Source organism: Pseudophryne corroboree, chromosome 2, assembly GCF_028390025.1.
Source record: "Pseudophryne corroboree isolate aPseCor3 chromosome 2, aPseCor3.hap2, whole genome shotgun sequence".
NCBI lineage: Eukaryota > Metazoa > Chordata > Amphibia > Anura > Myobatrachidae > Pseudophryne > Pseudophryne corroboree.
This window is the reverse complement of record NC_086445.1, coordinates 221,640,588-221,657,528: the sequence shown is the minus strand read 5'-3', so window position 1 is coordinate 221,657,528 and position 16,941 is coordinate 221,640,588. Positions and strand designations below refer to the sequence as shown.

The following is a 16,941-nucleotide window of genomic DNA, read 5'->3' as shown; positions in this document are numbered from 1 at the left end:
GCGGCCCACCAGCTGTTGAGAAACTACGCATCCCAGCATGCCCTGACACAGCTTTAGCATTATTTGACAACAAAACTGTCAGGGCATGCTGGGATATGTAGTTTCACAACAGCTGGAGGGCCGCAGTTTGGACATGCCTGGGTTAGATCATGCATGAACCACAGCTGACACCTGCTGTTCTTACAGGTACTGCCGGCTGAGGAACTGGAACACACTGTATATTTGTGGAACGGATGAATATGGCACAGCCACAGAAACAAAAGCAATGGAGGAAGGGCTGACCCCAAGGCAGATCTGTGACAAGTACAATGCTATCCACGCTCATATATATGAGTGGTTCAATATCTCCTTTGACTATTTTGGCAGGACTACAACTGACCAGCAGACCAGGTAAGTGCTGGGTGCCTTTTGTTGATTCTAAAGATTTAAAGCACAAAAAAATAATCGCGGATGTTTATGGAAGTAATGTGCATGGTTATATTACTGGTCTTCAGACTGCCCATTTTACCAATCAGTTTTGTTATGTAAATAGAGCCATTTTGCAGATGAACCCACATATATAGTAATGGTGACAGGAAAGTATCTTGCTCTACAGAATTGCTCAGGACATCTTCCACCGGCTGCTGGAGAGAAACTTCCTGCTGAAAGATACCTTGGAGCAGCTTCGGTGTGAGACCTGTCAGAGGTTCCTGGCAGATCGCTTTGTAGAGGGCACCTGTCCTTTCTGCAACTATGAGGAGGCCAGAGGGGATCAGTGTGACAAATGTGGCAAGCTAATCAATGCTGTAGAGTTAAAGGTACTGTTGGATGTTGGTGCTTGTACATGTATGTCTGCCTGGCAGCCGGGCACATAGCTTGTATCTGGGAGAGTTATTTACTGTGATAGCAGAGACCATGATGTGTATCTATTGGTTATTACCCAGTGAAACTATAAAATCACATTGTATTTTTTATTTCATTTTACAGAGACCTCAATGCAAAGTCTGTAAACAATCTCCTATTATTAAATCGTCCCAACATCTCTTCTTGGACCTACCTAAGGTATGCCTGCTCTGTTTGCCTTTTGTTTACATAAAGATGTGCATTTTATGTAGGTTTGTGGAACTGTTTTCAAAGGAATTTACCTATACGGTAGAAGTATATTCCATGTTAGCCTGCGAGGTGACAAGATATTAGCTTAGCTGCAGGGCTTCCATCAGAAATTGTGGCCCAGGACTGACAAAATAGACAGTCGTCCCCCTAAAAAAAAATATCCGGCCACACTTCTCTACCCCTACCCCTATGTGGTGATACAGCTTGCTGTTGTTGCGCTGCCTGTGCATTTCCCCAGGTATTGACTGTAAGAGCAAGGAGTGGGCCCCCATCTCTATAAGGGCCTGGAACTCTAGTCCCTACAGTTTCCCCCTGATGGCTGCCCTGCCTAGATGTAGATGTCAAATGTCCTTCTAACCCTGGCGTTAAATCTATTGGAAAACATACATGACATTTACCGAAGACAGGAGAGGCAGTGTCGGAGCTTGTGAGAGTAGTGCGGGTTATTAAAGTGATTGATAATATGCTTGCAGCTGGTGTGTTTTATTAATGTTTGCAGCTATGTATTTTATAGGGAAATATGTGCATTGTAGTCCTATTCCTCTGTGGTGTCACTCTTTTCTCTCCCTTCTCTTGCATGTCTCCATTTTAGTAGACTTTATGTTGGTTGAATGATGTCAAATTCTTGAAATGACAAAACTGAAGTGTAGTAAACAAAAATCCCTAATTTGACAGTTGCTGCATTCACCTTACTGGCGGAGTAACACTGTCCCCGAATATTACATCAGTGCCCGTACATGTTTCTGTCTGCTCCCATTATTGATAAAAGCAGCTGAAGGTGGTTACTATGTGAAAATAAATCTGCTTAGAAAAAGTGGAGCATAGAAACTGTAATGCACTACAGTGGCTAAAACCTCTTTATTTGTTTTACCAATTATACTCCTCAATCATCTGAACCCACGTTTCCTCTTTGCAGGATGTTATCTGACTCTTAATTTCACAAACTCATAATATCTCTGTTTGCAGACTTCTTGTTACAGTAGGTCTTTCTTGTGATCCCTACATACACACCCCCTAATAACCCTAAAACATCACTTTGTTGCCATTTTAAGTAAAAAATAAAAATGTATATATTTTTCTTCATCATTCCATAGGGGACACTGCTATAGGCTGGGTATAACCTGGAGAGGTTGAGTCTGGGCACCAAACAGTTAAGATCTCTTTCCCAGCAGCCCAGGCTCCCTCTCCTCTATTCCCTAGCCATAGGCAGACCGTTTTTAGTTTATTGCCGGCAAGGAGAGGGCACCATTTTGATGAGGTCGCTTTTGAGTGGCCCCTGTTTTGATTTGTTTCTTTTATTATACTTTCATTTTACTTTTTTATTTGAGTGGCCAGTGAAATGCCTATAGGATGCCCTCACTGCCGCTCCAACAACCCCCAGCGTCGGTGGCCACAGCACTAGCGATTGGGTCAGTGACTTCGGCCCCAACTCCTTCACACACAAGGGACGTCTTGGAACTGCAAAGCCGCAACCAGACGCAAATGGGGGACAGGATGTATGTGGTGGCTCCGGTTCTCTCCACACCACCTACTAGACCACCAGGGCAACAGGACATTGCTACTGTGTGGTGGCATTTTCCCTGGGGTCCGTGCCAGGTGGGGTGACACTCTTCCTGTTAGCCACTTCTCCACAACTTGGCGCGCTCCATCTCCGCAAACAGCCCACCACAGGTTGATATCTGCTCTCTGTCCCTCCTTCAGAGTAATGCTAAGCAGCCATTTTACAAGCTTGCCTGCCTCATCATATCTCCGGAGAGTAACTTGGGGTCCTTTCTCTTCAAATCCATAGGGGAAACAGGGCATCCACCTGGTTTGTGGAGTTGTTTTGCACTACTACCGGTTCCCCAGTTAACATCCACTGTGTGTTTGGACCTGTGTGTGCACCTGTCTTCCTGTCTCCTTGCTCCTTGCCTTGGGCTTGCTAACTTAAATTGGTTACCTGTGGTTGGGGGCAGGGTATAGAGGAGAGGGAGCTGGGGCTGGTGGGAAAGAGATCTTAACTGTTTGGTGCCCAGACTCTACCTCTCCAGGCCATACCCAATGTATTTCTGTGTCCCCTATGGATTTGAGGAAAAGGATAAGAACATAAATCTCCTTTTTTTTTTGGGACAGGGTTGACATGAATCCACTCTTTGAATTAAATAATTATCAAATACAGTATGGTGCTCTTGTAGGACTTACACTAAATTTGTTAGAATAAATAACCTGGCTTAGGAATTTCAAATGGGAGGACGTTTATAAAACTGATATTTGATTTTCATTAATGTGGTAACGAGACCATATTCTGTGCACTGGTTTTCATAACTACCTCAGCGTCTTTCATGATGGACCTACAGATAAGAAATAAACTTGGTTGGTTTGTCTTCAGTTAAAGGTCAAAGTAAGTGCTCCATCTTATCTACAGGAATATCATAGTGTATTAATACATATCCTTTGCAGCTAGAGGAGCGCTTGGAGAAGTGGTTGGAACAGACCTTTGCAGTTGGAGATTGGACAGCAAATGCTCGTTACATAACTCGCTCCTGGATTCGCGATGGTCTGAAACCAAGATGCATCACTAGGGATCTGAAATGGGGGACACCAGTGCCGCTCGAAGGCTTCACAGACAAGGTCAGTACAAGCATATTGCCTATCTAACGCTGCAATATCCGAACCTGCCTGAAACAAGTTATTACCATTACCCTTTCTTACCACAGGTATTTTATGTCTGGTTTGATGCTCCCATTGGATATATTTCCATCACAGCTAATTATACTGACCAGTGGGAGAAATGGTGGAAGAATCCTCAGCAGGTAACAAAATTGTCAGTTTTCTAAACGTTATATTGTGGTATGTTGTCTGTCTGTACATGTACAGTACTAATCTATTATACATACCTCCATACAGGAGATGTGTATACTGTATAATCCTTTGAAAGGTACTGTTCATATTAGTTGTGTAGAATTTGTTTAATGCAACTCCTGGAAGGTCTTGCGAGCTCACACGAAGGGTCCCCAAGCCCCGGCATTATTGATATCCTGTGGCCATTTGGGGGTGGCGCAGGTCAGCGTTTTTCAAAATGGGGTCATGTCACCCCCATTTTGTAGACGTGGCCAGGCTGGGGTCTCGGTAATCCGACAGCCCCGGCTGAGCAGTTCTGCCGATCATTCTGAGTAAGCTGAGGCATACTCAGATGGCCAAGGGCTGTGACTATCACGACTGATGATCGCAATGATGATGAAGATGCAGCACTCTGTTTGCAGAGGCTGGCAGGAGGCGGCTTTTTCGTACAAATGCCTCCTGCTGCAGCAGCATTTTTACACAAAACTGCTGCATATTTTGGATGCAGCAGCAATATGTACTGCAATCATCTCTGAATTATGCCCATAGGTTTGTTTAACCTAGACTGCTAGTAATGGTGTACTGTGTTACCGCTAATTGTAATGTCTGTGTGCTATAATCCTATGCTTTATTTCTCCTCCTAGCAATGACTGTGCACCGACAACCCTGTCATGGCTTTGTGCTATAACCATGTACTGCATTGACACTCCTAATAATTGCTGTGTGATGAAACACCCCTTTTAATTGTGGTGTGCTGTAACCATGTACTGTATTGCTGCACCTTCTAATGGTTGTGTGCTATAACCATGTACTGTATTGCCACACCTAGTAGTGGCTGTGTGCTGTAACCCTGTACTTTATTGCCGCACCTAGTTATGGCTGTGTTCTGTAACCCTGTACTGTATCCCTGTACTGTATTGCCGCACCTAGCAGTGGCTGTGTGCTGTATCCCTGTACTGTATTGCCACGCCTAGCAGTGGCTGTGTGCTGTAACCCTGGGCTGTATTGCCGCACCTAGTTATGGCTGTAACCCTGTACTGTAACCCTGTACTGTATTGCCGCACCTAGCAGTGGCTGTGTGATGTATCCCTGTACTGTATTGCCGCACCTAGCAGTGGCTGTGTTGTATCCCTGCACTGTATTGCTGCACTTAGCAGTGGCTGTGTGCTGTATCCCTGTACTGTATTGCCACGCCTAGAAATGGCTCTGTGCTATAACACTGTACTGTATTGCCACACCTAGTTATGGTCGTGTGCTGTGTAGTTGCTCCTAGTAATTTGTAGTGTACTGTATTGCTGCACCTAGCAGTGGCTGTGTACCTGTACTGTATTGCCGCACCTAGTAGTTGCTGTGTGCTGTAACCCTGTATTGCATTGCCATACCTAGTTATGGTCGTGTGCTGTGTAGTTGCTCCTAGTAATTTGTAGTGTACTGTATTGCTGCACCTAGCAGTGGCTGTGTGCTGTGTACCTGTACTGTGTTGCCGCACCTAGTAGTTGCTGTGTGCTGTAACCCTGTATTGCATTGCCATACCTAGTTATGGTTGTGTGCTGTGTTGATGCACCTAGTAATTTGTGGTGTACTGTATCCCTGTACTATATTGTCGCACCTAGCAGTGGCTGTGTGATGTATCCCTGTACTGTATTGCCGCACCTAGTAGTTGCTGTGTGCTGTATCCCTGTACTGTATTGCCGCACCTAGCAGTGGCTGTGTGCTGTATCCCTGTGCTGTATTGCCACACCTAGCAGTGGCTGTGTGCTGTATCCCTGTGCTGTATTGCCACACCTAGCAGTGGCTGTGTGCTGTATCCCTGTACTGTATTGCTGCACCTAGCAGTGGCTGTGTGCTGTAATCCTGTACTATATTGCCATGCCTAGTAATGGCTGTGTGCTTTAACCCTGTACTGTATTGTATTGCTGCACCTAGTTATGGTTGTTTGCTGTGTTGATGCATCTAGCAGTGGCGGTGTGCTGTGTCCCTGTGCTGTATTGCCGCACCTAGCAGTGGCAGTGTGCTGTATCCCTGTACTGTGTTGCTGCACCTAGCAGTGGCTGTGTCCTGTATCCCTGTACTGTATTGCCGCACCTAGTAGTTGCTATGTTCTGTAACCGTATACTGTAATGCCGCACCTAGCAATGGCTGTGTATTGCTATGCCGAGTAGTGACTGTGTGCTGTAACCCTGCACTGTATTGCCATTAGAGATGTGCGGCGGGCACTTTTCGTGTTTTGGATCTGGATTGGTTTTGCCAAATCCACCCTTTTTGTGTGTTGGTTTTGGTTCTGGATCTGGATGATTCTTGAAAAAAATATATATAAAAACTGCTAAAATCACAGAATTTGGGGGTCATTTTGATCCTACGATATTATTAACCTCAAAAACATTCCTTTGCGCAAATTTCCAGTCTATTTTGAACACCTCACAATATTGTTTCTCTGACGTCCTAGTGGATGCTGGGAACTCCGTAAGGACCATGGGGAATAGCGGCTCCGCAGGAGACTGGGCACAAAAAGTAAAAGCTTTAGACTAGCTGGTGTGCACTGGCTCCTCCCCCTATGACCCTCCTCCAAGCCTCAGTTAGATTTTTGTGCCCGAACGAGAAGGGTGCAAGCTAGGTGGCTCTCCTGAGCTGCTTAGAAGTAAAAGTTTAAATAGGTTTTTTATTTTCAGTGAGTCCTGCTGGCAACAGGCTCACTGCATCGTGGGACTAAGGGGAGAAGAAGCGAACTCACCTGACTGCAGAGTGGATTGGGCTTCTTGGCTACTGGACATTAGCTCCAGAGGGACGATCACAGGTTCAGCCTGGATGGGTCCCGGAGCCGCGCCGCCGGCCCCCTTACAGAGCCAGAAGAGCGAAGAGGTCCGGAGAAAGCGGCGGCAGAAGACGTTCCTGTCTTCAAATAAGGTAGCGCACAGCACTGCAGCTGTGCGCCATTGCTCTCAGCACACTTCACACTCCGGTCACTGAGGGTGCAGGGCGCTGGGGGGGAGCGCCCTGAGACGCAATAAAAACGATATAAAAACCTTATATGGCTAAAAAAAATGCATCACATATAGCTCCTGGGCTATATGGATGCATTTATCCCCTGCCAGTTTCCTGAAAAAAGCGGGAGAAAAGGCCGCCGTGAAGGGGGCGGAGCCTTTCTCCTCAGCACACAAGCGCCATTTTCTTTCACAGCTCCGCTGGAAGGACGGCTCCCTGACTCTCCCCTGCAGACTACACTACAGAAACAGGGTAAAACAAGAGAGGGGGGGCACTATTGGCAGCTAATATATAATACAGCAGCTATAAAGGGAGTAACACTTATATAAGGTTATCCCTGTATATATATAGCGCTCTGGTGTGTGCTGGCAAACTCTCCCTCTGTCTCCCCAAAGGGCTAGTGGGGTCCTGTCCTCTATCAGAGCATTCCCTGTGTGTGTGCTGGGTGTCGGTACGATTGTGTCGACATGTATGAGGAGGAAAATGATGTGGAAGCAGAGCAATTGCCTGTGTTAGTGATGTCACCCCCTAGGGAGTCGACACCTGACTGGATGGTAGTAATTAAAGAATTACGTGACAATGTCAGCACTTTGCAAAAAACTGTTGACGACATGAGACAGCATGATCACGGCAATGAAGGAGGCATTGAACATTTCTGACACTACAAGTACCACAAAAAAGGGTATTATGTGGGGTGTGAAAAAACTACCAGTAGTTTTTCCTGAGTCAGATGAATTAAATGAGGTGTGTGATAAAGCGTGGGTTTCCCCCGATAAAAAACTGCTGATTTCTAATAAATTATTGGCACTATACCCTTTCCCGCCAGAGGTTAGGGCACGTTGGGAAACACCCCCTAGGGTAGATAAGGCGCTCACACGCTTATCAAAACAAGTGGCGTTACCGTCTCCTGATACGGCCGCCCTCAAGGAACCAGCTGATAGAAGGCTGGAAAATATCTTAAAAGGTATATACACACATACCGGTGTTATACTGCGACCAGCAATCGCCTCAGCCTGGATGTGCAGCGCTGGAGTGGCTTGGTCGTATTCCCTGACTGAAAATATTGATACCCTGGATAGGGACAGTATATTATTAACTATAGAGCATTTAAAGGATGCATTACTATATATGCGAGATGCACAGAGGGATATTTGCACCCTGGCATCTAGAGTAAGTGCGATGTCTATTTCTGCCAGAAGAACGTTATGGACGCGACAGTGGTCAGGTGATGCGGATTCCAAACGACATATGGAAGTATTGCCGTATAAAGGGGAGGAGTTATTTGGGGTCGGTCTATCGGACCTGGTGGCCACGGCAACGGCTGGAAAATCCACCTTTTTACCCCAGGTCACCTCTCAGCAGAAAGACACCGTCTTTTCAAACCCAGTCCTTTCGTCCCTATAAGGGCAAGAGGGAAAAAGGCCGCTCATTCCTGCCCCAGGGCAGAGGAAGGGGAAAAAGACTGCACCATGCAGCCTCTTCCCAAGAGCAGAAGCCCTCCCCCGCTTCTGCCAAGTCCTCAGCATGACGCTGGGGCTCTGCAAGCAGACTCGGGCACGGTGGGGGGCCGTCTCAAGAATTTCAGCGCGCAGTGGGCTCACTCGCAAGTGGACCCCTGGATCCTGCAGGTAGTATCACAGGGGTACAAATTGGAATTCGAGACGTCTCCCCCTCGCCGGTTCCTGAAGTCTGCTCTACCAACGTCTCCCTCCGACAGGGAGGCAGTATTGGAAGCTATTCACAAGCTGTATTCCCAGCAGGTGATAATCAAGGTACCCCTCCTACAACAGGGAAAGGGGTATTATTCCACGCGGTTTGTGGTACCGAAGCCGGACGGCTCGGTGAGACCAATTTTAAATCTAAAATCTTTGAACACTTACATAAAAAGGTTCAAATTCAAGATGGAGTCACTCAGAGCAGTGATAGCGAACCTGGAAGAAAGGGACTATATGGTATCTCTAGACATCAAGGATGCTTATCTCCATGTCCCAATCTACCCTTCTCACCAAGGGTACCTCAGGTTTGTGATACAAAACTGTCATTATCAGTTTCAGACGCTGCCGTTTGGATTGTCCACGGCACCACGGGTCTTTACCAAGGTAATGGCCGAAATGATGATTCTTCTTCGAAGAAGAATCGGCGTATTAATTATCCCTTACTTGGACGATCTCCTGATAAGGGGAAGGTCCAGGGGACAGTTAGAGGTCGGAGTAGCACTATCTCAGGTAGTGCTACGTCAGCACGGGTGGATTCTAAATATCCCAAAATCACAGATGATTCCAACAACACGTCTACTGTTCCTAGGGATGATTCTGGACACAGTCCAGAAAAAGGTGTTTCTCCCGGAGGAGAAGGCCAGGGAGTTATCCGAGCTAGTCAGGAACCTCCTAAAACCGGGACAAGTGTCAGTGCATCAGTGCACGAGAGTCCTGGGAAAAATGGTGGCTTCTTACGAAGCGATTCCATTCGGAAGATTCCACGCAAGAACTTTTCAGTGGGATCTGCTGGACAAATGGTCCGGATCGCATCTGCAGATGCATCAGCGGATAACCCTATCTCCAAGGACAAGGGTATCTCTCCTGTGGTGGTTACAGAAGGCTCATCTTCTAGAGGGCCGCAGATTCGGCATTCAGGATTGGATGCTGGTAACCACGGATGCCAGCCTGAGAGGCTGGGGAGCAGTCACACAGGGAAGAAATTTCCAGGGCTTGTGGTCAAGCATCTTAACGTCTCTTCACATAAATATCCTAGAGCTAAGGGCCATTTACAATGCCCTAAGTCAAGCAAGGCCTCTGCTTCAGGGTCAACCGGTATTGATCCAGTCGGACAACATCACGGCTGTCGCCCACGTAAACAGACAGGGCGGCACAAGAAGCAGGAGGGCAATGGCAGAAGCTGCAAGGATTCTCCGCTGGGCGGAAAATCATGTGATAGCGCTGTCAGCAGTGTTCATTCCGGGAGTGGACAACTGGGAAGCAGACTTCCTCAGCAGACACGACCTCCACCCGGGGGAGTGGGGACTTCATCCAGAAGTCTTCCAAGTGATTGTAAACCGTTGGGAAAAACCAAAGGTGGACATGATGGCGTCCCGTCTCAACAAGAAACTGGACAGATATTGCGCCAGGTCAAGGGACCCTCAGGCAATAGCGGTGGATGCTCTGGTAACTCCGTGGGTTTTCCAGTCGGTATATGTGTTCCCTCCTCTTCCTCTCATACCAAAAGTACTGAGAATCATAAGAAGGAGAGGAGTAAGAACGATACTCGTGGCTCCGGATTGGCCAAGAAGAACTTGGTACCCGGAGCTGCAAGAGATGCTCACGGAGGACCCGTGGCCTCTACCTCTAAGGAAGGACCTGCTCCAGCAGGGACCTTGTCTGTTCCAAGACTTACCGCGGCTGCGTTTGACGGCATGGCGGTTGAACGCCGGATCCTGAAGGGAAAAGGCATTCCAGATGAAGTCATCCCTACCCTGATCAAGGCCAGGAAGGATGTAACTGCAAAACATTATCATCGCATTTGGCGAAAATATGTTGCGTGGTGCGAGGCCAAGAAGGCCCCTACGGAGGAATTTCAACTGGGTCGTTTCCTACATTTCCTGCAAGCAGGATTGTCTATGGGCCTAAAATTAGGATCCATTAAGGTTCAAATTTCGGCCCTGTCGATCTTCTTCCAAAAAGAACTGGCTTCAGTGCCTGAAGTTCAGACGTTTGTCAAAGGGGTACTGCATATACAGCCTCCTTTTGTGCCTCCAGTGGCACCTTGGGATCTCAATGTAGTTTTAGGGTTCCTAAAATCACATTGGTTTGAACCACTTGCCACAGTGGATTTGAAATATCTCACATGGAAAGTGGTAATGCTGTTGGCCCTGGCTTCAGCCAGGCGCGTATCAGAATTGGCGGCTTTATCCTATAAAAGCCCTTACCTGATATTTCGTTCGGATAGGGCGGAATTGAGGACTCGTCCTCAATTTCTCCCTAAGGTGGTTTCAGCGTTTCACATGAATCAACCTATTGTGGTACCTGTGGCTACTAGGGACTTGGAGGACTCCAAGTTGCTGGACGTAGTCAGGGCCCTGAAAATATGTTTCCAGGACGGCTGGAGTCAGAAAATCTGACTCGCTGTTTATACTGTATGCACCCAACAAGCTGGGTGCTCCTGCTTCTAAGCAGACGATTGCTCGTTGGATTTGTAGTACAATTCAACTTGCACATTCTGTGGCAGGCCTGCCACAGCCAAAATCTGTTAAAGCCCATTCCACAAGGAAGGTGGGCTCATCTTGGGCGGCTGCCCGAGGGGTCTCGGCTTTACAACTTTGCCGAGCAGCTACTTGGTCAGGGGCAAACACGTTTGCTAAATTCTACAAATTTGATACCCTGGCTGAGGAGGACCTGGAGTTCTCTCATTCGGTGCTGCAGAGTCATCCGCACTCTCCCGCCCGTTTGGGAGCTTTGGTATAATCCCAATGGTCCTTACGGAGTTCCCAGCATCCACTAGGACGTCAGAGAAAATAAGAATTTACTTAAACCGATAATTCTATTTCTCGTAGTCCGTAGTGGATGCTGGGCGCCCATCCCAAGTGCGGATTGTCTGCAATACTTGTATATAGTTATTGTTACAAACAAATCGGGTTGTTTATTGTTGGAAGCCATCTTTTCAGAGGCTCCTACGGTTATCATACTGTTAACTGGGTTCAGATCACGAGTTGTACGGCGTGATTGGTGTGGCTGGTATGAGTCTTACCCGGGATTCAAGATCCTTCCTTATTATGTACGCTCGTCCGGGCACAGTATCTTAACTGAGGCTTGGAGGAGGGTCATAGGGGGAGGAGCCAGTGCACACCAGCTAGTCTAAAGCTTTTACTTTTTGTGCCCAGTCTCCTGCGGAGCCGCTATTCCCCATGGTCCTTACGGAGTTCCCAGCATCCACTACGGACTACGAGAAATAGAATTATCGGTAAGTAAATTCTTATTTTTTAGGCCAAAAGGTTGCACCGAGGTGGCTGTATGACTAAGCTAAGCGACACAAGTGTTTGGCTCAAACACCTGGCCCATCTAGGAGTGGCACTGCAGTGTCAGACAGGATGGCAGATTTAAAAAAAAATAGGCCCCAAACAGCACATGGTGCAATGAGGTAGCTGAATGGCTAAGCTAAGCGACACAAGTGTGCGGCTCAAACACCTGGCCCATCTAGGAGTGGCACTGCGGTGGCAGACAGGATGGCACTATTCAAAAACTATGCCCCAAACAGCACATCATGCAAAGACGTCAAAGAGGTGCAATGAGGTAGCTGTATTGCTAAGCGACACAGGTGTGCGGCACAAATACTTGGCCTATCTAGGGTTGGCACTGCAGTCCCACTGCACTAATGGCAGATACCAGACATACGTCTAACACCAACATAGCTGTCAAGGCCTCAGTTATCCGCTTTGCAACAGGATGACTGCTGTTATATTTCATCTTCCTCGCAAAGGACTTTTGGACAGTCATTTGCTTGGTCGAAGTAGTACAAGTGGTCTTCCGACTTCCCCTCTAGGATGACGATCGACTCGCAGCAGGAGGAAGTGGTTCTTGATCTTTCCCTATTTTATCCTCCAAATTTTTGTTCTCCATTATTTCTCCTTCATCCACTAGGGGACACTGGAGCGCAGTTACAATGGGTAAATAGTAGGCCGTAACTGGGAGCTGGCACTTTAAAACTCAAACACTGTGGCTAGCTCCTCCCCTACTATGTCCCCCCTCCAAGCCAGTCTTTGTTTTGTGCCCAGAGGGAGCTGGTCACACTTGAGTCTTCTCTGAAGAATTTTTTTTTTTATCTTTCTTGCACTCACAGGCTGGCAGCTCTGCCACTGCCCGTTTGCACCACGGGAGGCTGCCGGAGGGGTCCCATCGCAGCTGCGTGCGGCTCGGGATGGGCCCCGGGCTGAAGGAGACACTGAGCTCTCCGGAGCTGGCCGGACACCGCTGCGTGCAGCGCGTGTCAGGGCCGCTCCGTCGGCAGAAGATTCTGGCAGCGGTAAGAATGTGCGGCGCGTGTCGGGGCCGTCCCACCGAGAGCAAACACAGCGGTGAGTAAATGGCTGTTCTTTATGTAAGGTGGCTATTTTATTTTATATGGACTGTGTTTGTGTTTTTTTTTTTTTCTACAGACAGGCTGCTCTTAGTGCTCCCCCCGCTCTTAGCGCCGGTTCCTGGCGGCCGCGGCTCGCTCCCCCCGCTTCCCGCGCACGGATCCCCGTTCAGCGGGGCTCACAGAGCCGGCACGGGGATCGCGCTGGAGGCGCTAAGCAAGTTTGAATTTAGCGCCTTTGCGGAGGGGGGCGGAGCTTATTGCTGGTGCCCATTTTCCGAGGCTGCAGCGCGGGGGGAAGAAGCAAATCGGATCCTCTGGACACAGTGAGCCGGTTGCAGTGGGGGCACGGGGGCACCTATACTTTATTAGAGCTTACATTGGGACTGTGGCTGCGCTTCTCCCTGCTTTTCCCTCCCTTTCTGCATATTGCTGTGATTAGGGGAGGGTGACAGGTGCTAGGTCAGGCCATGGCGTCTAAAGGCTCCAAGGCAGCACAAAAACAGGGCCAGTTATGTGAGGATGGGGGGTCAGAACCATCTGCCCAGTCCTCATCAGAACCCCAGAGCACCCCTGCATGGACAGCACAGCTCACAGAGGTTATATCCCTGCTGACTAGGGAACTGAAGGCTTCTCGGGAAGATAGAGAGATGACCCGGTTCCGACAGCTTGTGTCGGTACCGGAGCCAGAACCAGCATGGGCTGTTTCCCTGGCAAAATCGGTGGAAGGGCTCTCTAGGGCTGTAATCCCTTCCCATGCCCCTTCCTTTAGTCCTCCCCCACAGGCTTCTAAAAAGAGATTGCTAGCCTCTGTGTTGCAGGAATCTGACGATGATATGCCTCAGTTAGATGAGGCGGTGGTAGATAGTAGGATTTTGGTACTTACCAGGTAAATCCTTTTCTTTGAATCCATAGGGGGCACTGGAGTACTCTTGGGATATGGACGACTTCCGCAGGAAACAGGGCACTGAATATTTAAATTTAGAACTCTCCACCCCTCCATATCCCCGAGTACCTCAGTGTTTTTTACTGAGCCAAACAGGAACTATAGAGAGGTTGACAATGGAGAATTACATATAACATAACGGACAACAACAAAGTTGACACATAACGTTACTGACAACTAAACAGTTGACACCATAACCGATAGAACTTTATAATTTGAACCAGCCGGTGAAAATGTGTTACCATAAGATCCCCTGAGCTTATTACAAACCAGGTAAAAACTGCTCTGGGTGGGCATCCAGTGCCCCCTATGGATTCAAAGAAAAGGATTTACCTGGTAAGTACCAAAATCCTACTTTCTTTTTCATCCACTTGGGGTCACTGGAGTACTCTTGGGACGTACCAAAGTTTCCCTTGTGGGCGGGAGAGCTGTTTGGCACCTGTAACACTATGCTGCCAAATCTAGATGCTGATGCCGCAAACGTATCAAACTTGTAACAGTGCACAAACGTGTGCACTGATGACCATGTAGCCGCACAGCAAAGCTGCGTCGTAGAAGCTCCACAACCAGATGCCCATGAAGCGCCCACAGAACATGTGGAATGAGCTGTTACTGATGTATGCGGCTGTAACCTAGCATGAAGGTAAGCCTGACGTATAGTCCGTTTTATCCATCCGGATAAGGTCTGCTTAGAAGCTGGCAAACTTATGTTGGCAGCATCATAGAGAACAAACAACGTATCGTTTTACGAACTGTAGACGTTCGGAATACATAACGCGGAATGAGCGTACCACATCCAGAATTCCAGAATGTCCGGTTAACACAGGAACTACTATTGGTTGATTGATGTGAAAAGATGACACTACCTCTTGGTAAGAAACCGGGATTCGGACGAAGTTCCGCTCTGTCATCATGAAACCCCAAATACGGTGGCTTGCATAACAAGGCACCCAAACTGAAACATGCCTTGCCGAAGCTAAGGCTAGAAGAAAAATTGTTTTCCAAGTGAAAACTTATATCCACTTCTTGTAAGGGTTCAAAATATGAAGACTGTAAGAAATCTAAAACCAGATTCAAGTCGTCCCATGGTGCTGTAGGTGGAATGAATGGAGGCTGTACTCTGAGGACAACTTGCAGAAAAGTGTGTATAGACGGCAATAGAGCCAATCTTCTTTGAAAGTAAATTGACAAAGCAGAGACCTGCACCTTTAGTGTAGATAAACGCAGTCCTCCATCTAACCCCGTTTGTAGAATAACAAAAGACGGGATAACTTGAAAGATGATGTCGGAAACTTCTGAGTTTCACACCAACCTATATAGGCACGCCAAATTCTGTAATAATGAGCTGCCGTAACTGGCTTCCTAGCTCGTAACATGGTTGGTATAACCAATTCTGGAATGCCCTCTCTTCCTAATAGGGCGGTCTCAACAGCCACCCCGTCAAATGCAGCCGCGCTAAATCGGGGTAAAGGAACGGACCATGTTGTAACAAGTCCGGACGTAGTGGGAGCAGCCAATGATCGCCTGCGATTATCCGCGGAGATCCGAGAACCAAACTCTCCGAGACGAATGAGGCACCACTAGTATGACTGTGACGGACTCTCTTTTGATCCGTTTTAGCAACCGAGGGAGCAGCGGAAACGGTGGAAACAGATACACGAGGCTGTATGGCCACGCGATTGTGAGAGCATCCACCGCCACTGCCTTTTGGATCGCTCGTTCTGGACACATACTGGGGCGTTTGGTAATTGTGGCGAGATGCCATCAGGTCCACCTGAGGGTAACCCCACCTGTGGACCAACATGTGAAACACTGCTGGATTTAATGCCCATTCTCCTGGATGAAAATCCCGACGGCTGAGATAATCCGCCTCCCAGTTGTCCACTCCCGGAATGAACCCTGCCGACAATATCACCTGGTGGTATTCTGGCCAATTGAGGATTCGAGCTACTTCCCGCATTGCCATGCGGCTTCTCGTTCTTCCTTGGTTGTTGATGTATGCGACTGCCGTCGCGTTGTCTAACTGCACTTGGACAGTCTGAGAGCGAAGCATGTGTACTGCTTGTCGTAGTGCATTGTAAATTGCGCGGAGTTCCAGGACATTTATAGACAGTAATCTGTCGTGATCCGCCCAGAGACCCTGTCGCTGACAATTTTGAACTACAGCTCCCCAACCTCTGAGACTCTCGTTCGCCGTTAGAATTATCCAATTCCAGCCGCCGCCTGCGGTTAAATTGTGTACCTTGAGCCCCAGAGTAGAGACACCCTAGCCCTTGGCGACAACCTCACCCTGTGGGGAATCTGCAGATGCGAGGCCGACCACTGTGCGAGCACATGCTGTTGAAATGGATGCGAGTGAAATCTTCTGAACTGAAGCGCTTCGAAAGCCACCACCATTGTTCCTAATAGGCGAATACACAAATGTATCGAGACTGTGCGTGGCTTGAGCACTAATTGTACCAGATGGCGAATAATCTATACTTTCTGTTGTAGTAGGTAAATTGCTTGATTTACCGTATCGAGAATCATACCTAGGAATTGAAGTCGTTGAGACGGAATTAGATGCGATTTATTGAAGTTGACACTCCAACCGTGGTGTACGTTAGCAGCGCAAGTTGGCGGAGCATCTGTTGAGACGGAGCTTTTATGAGCAGATCGTCTAAGTACGGAACGATTGTCACTCCCAGGGATCTGAGATGAGCTATCATCACAGACATCACTTTGGTGAATACCCGAGGCGCTGACGAGAGGCCAAACGATAGAGCCTGAAACTGTTAATGGTTGTGGCGTATTGCAAAACGCAAGAACCTCTGATGAGGTGACCAAATCGGAATGTGTAAGTACGCATCATGCAATCTTGTGGCTCCAAATCTGCAATTACTGACCGCAGAAATTCCATCTTCAATCTGTAGTAAGTGACTTACTGATTGAGACTGTGACGGAGCCCTCCGGCTTCGGTACCACAAACAGACGGGAATAATAACCCTGAGCTTGTTGATGTACCAGGCCTGGAATTAAAAACTGCTGAATCCAGC

General features: G+C 47.9%; 1 protein-coding gene across 3 annotated transcripts in view; it reads left to right on the top strand.

Annotated features, from left to right (window-relative positions):
* Positions 1–16,941, top strand: part of MARS1 (methionyl-tRNA synthetase 1) — a 314,707-nt gene that overhangs the window by 225,725 nt on the left and 72,041 nt on the right. For all 3 annotated transcript variants that reach the window (XM_063952367.1, XM_063952361.1, XM_063952362.1), the window contains exons 9-13: positions 187–390; positions 596–797; positions 967–1,041; positions 3,532–3,702; positions 3,789–3,884. In XM_063952367.1, the coding sequence (XP_063808437.1) occupies positions 187–390; positions 596–797; positions 967–1,041; positions 3,532–3,702; positions 3,789–3,884 (748 nt within the window). The remainder of the gene's footprint in view (positions 1–186; positions 391–595; positions 798–966; positions 1,042–3,531; positions 3,703–3,788; positions 3,885–16,941) is intronic.